General features: G+C 71.0%; 1 protein-coding gene across 1 annotated transcript in view; it reads left to right on the forward strand.

The window, feature by feature from the left end:
• Positions 1-1,348, forward strand: part of ADGRA1 (adhesion G protein-coupled receptor A1) — a 5,140-nt gene extending 3,792 nt beyond the window's left edge. Inside the window, exons 3-4 of the mRNA XM_012734816.1 lie at positions 6-183; positions 482-1,348. Coding sequence (XP_012590270.1) covers positions 6-183; positions 482-815 — 512 coding nt within the window. The 3' untranslated portion in view covers positions 816-1,348. The remainder of the gene's footprint in view (positions 1-5; positions 184-481) is intronic.
• Positions 1,349-1,709: the final 361 nt, after the last annotated feature.

Genomic DNA, 1,709 nt, shown 5'->3' on the forward strand with positions numbered 1-1,709 from the left:
CTCAGCCCCGCCCGCCGCTGCAGCAGGCTCTCCGCAGGTGGGCGTGGCGCTGCACTACTGCACCCTCTGCACGCTGCTCTGGATCGCCGTGGCCGCCAGGGACGTCTACCAGCAGGTGGCCAGGAAGGCGCCCCCGGGCCCGGGCGCAGGCCAGCCCCCCGCCCCCCGTCAGCCCTTGCTCAGGTACAGGCTCCTCGGGGCTGCGAGGGGGGCTGCGGGGTGCAGGGAGTGGGGTCGGGGAGCACCTCCGCGGGACGCAGGCGGGGGTGGGCGTCGGGTGTGCCAGCAGGGTGGTGCAAGCAGTGTTCAGGCTGGGATGAGGGGCGGGGCGCGCCCCGCCGCAGAGGGGGCGCCCTTCCTGCCTCCTCCCTGCCAGGCGCCCAGGTGCTCCCCACTCCCCAGCAGGGGCCCTCGCTGAGGGGTGTCTGGTGCCCCCCGCCCCCACCTCTGGCCCTGGGAGACGTGTGGGTCTTGCTGGCAGGCGTCCTGCACACCGTCCTGCTGCTGGGCCGGGCCACCGGGGGCCACCGTGTCGTGCTCTCGGGACCCCTCCAGCCGCGTCCTCGGCAGCGCCTTTGCGCCAGCTCTGGCCCCCTTGCCACTCCAGTCGTGAGCCGCGGCCAGGGCTGGCCACGCCCCGTGGTCCTCATCTTTGTTCACTGCGCCGTGGCCGTGTGTGGTGTGAGGCCTGGGCACTCCGCTTCCCTGGCCAGCACCTGGGCCTGCTGGAGATGGCCGGACACAGGTCATCGGCCCCTGGCCCCCCCGTGCTCCCTGGTGGGGCTGCCCCTCTGGTCACCACGGTGGTGTGCTGACCCTGAGACTGGGGGACCCTGGGACAGTGCCCCCGGCCCACCTCCTCGGGCCAGGCCAGGCAGGGTGCCCAGGCTGGGACCCGGTGAGCAGCTGTCCACAGGACAGATGAGCAGTTCCTCAACCACCGGGACATGGGGCCCTCAGTGCCCCCAGTGGCCATCCCCCACCCCCGCCATGCTGGGGGGCCCCGATGCTCAGGTGGCCCCTGTGTTCCCTCAGCCACAGACACTGGAGCAGGCGCTGCCCACAGCTGAGCTGGACGTGCAGTCCTGCCTGGCAGGAGTGGAGAGGCTGAGGCCATGGACGGTGTTGGGGTGCACGGGGCCCCGTGGCCACGGACCCTGCTGGTCGCTAGCTGGAGGCACACAGACCAGGCCCCTCAGACTGGGCACAGCCACATGGCAGGACGCTGCTGCCCAAGCTGGCGGCCCCTGGACCCGGGACTGTCCACCAGCCCTCACCTGGCAGCAGCCTCCTGCCCGCTGGGGACCACACCATGGCCACCCTCTCAGAGCTCCCACCACCTCGGCTCCTGCCGGCCACACTGACCACTGCCCGCTTGTAGCACATTAGTGGCCTTTGGTATGCTGCTGTTTAAACTCAGAACCAATCTGTCAACTTCAAAACAACCTGCTGGGTGTCCACCCTTGCAAATGGCGTCTGCCGTCTGGCCTGCCACTCATGGGCAGGAGCGTGATGGGCCCCTGGGTCACCCGCTGGCGGGCCGTCCACCCCGCCGCTGTCCTGCCCATCCATGCTCTTGGCAGCTGGCCACCATCCGCCTGGGTTGCTGGGCTTCCACAGTGCCATCGGGGTCTGCCGACGCCTCCGCCACGTCCGCCAGTGAGCGGCAGCTTCGGGGTGTGCGGTCCTGGGGTGCAGCTCTCCCCTGC

The sequence above is a fragment of the Condylura cristata genome, unplaced genomic scaffold, assembly GCF_000260355.1.
Source record: "Condylura cristata isolate star-nosed mole 26May11 unplaced genomic scaffold, ConCri1.0 scaffold00074, whole genome shotgun sequence".
NCBI classification, from domain to species: Eukaryota; Metazoa; Chordata; class Mammalia; order Eulipotyphla; family Talpidae; genus Condylura; species Condylura cristata.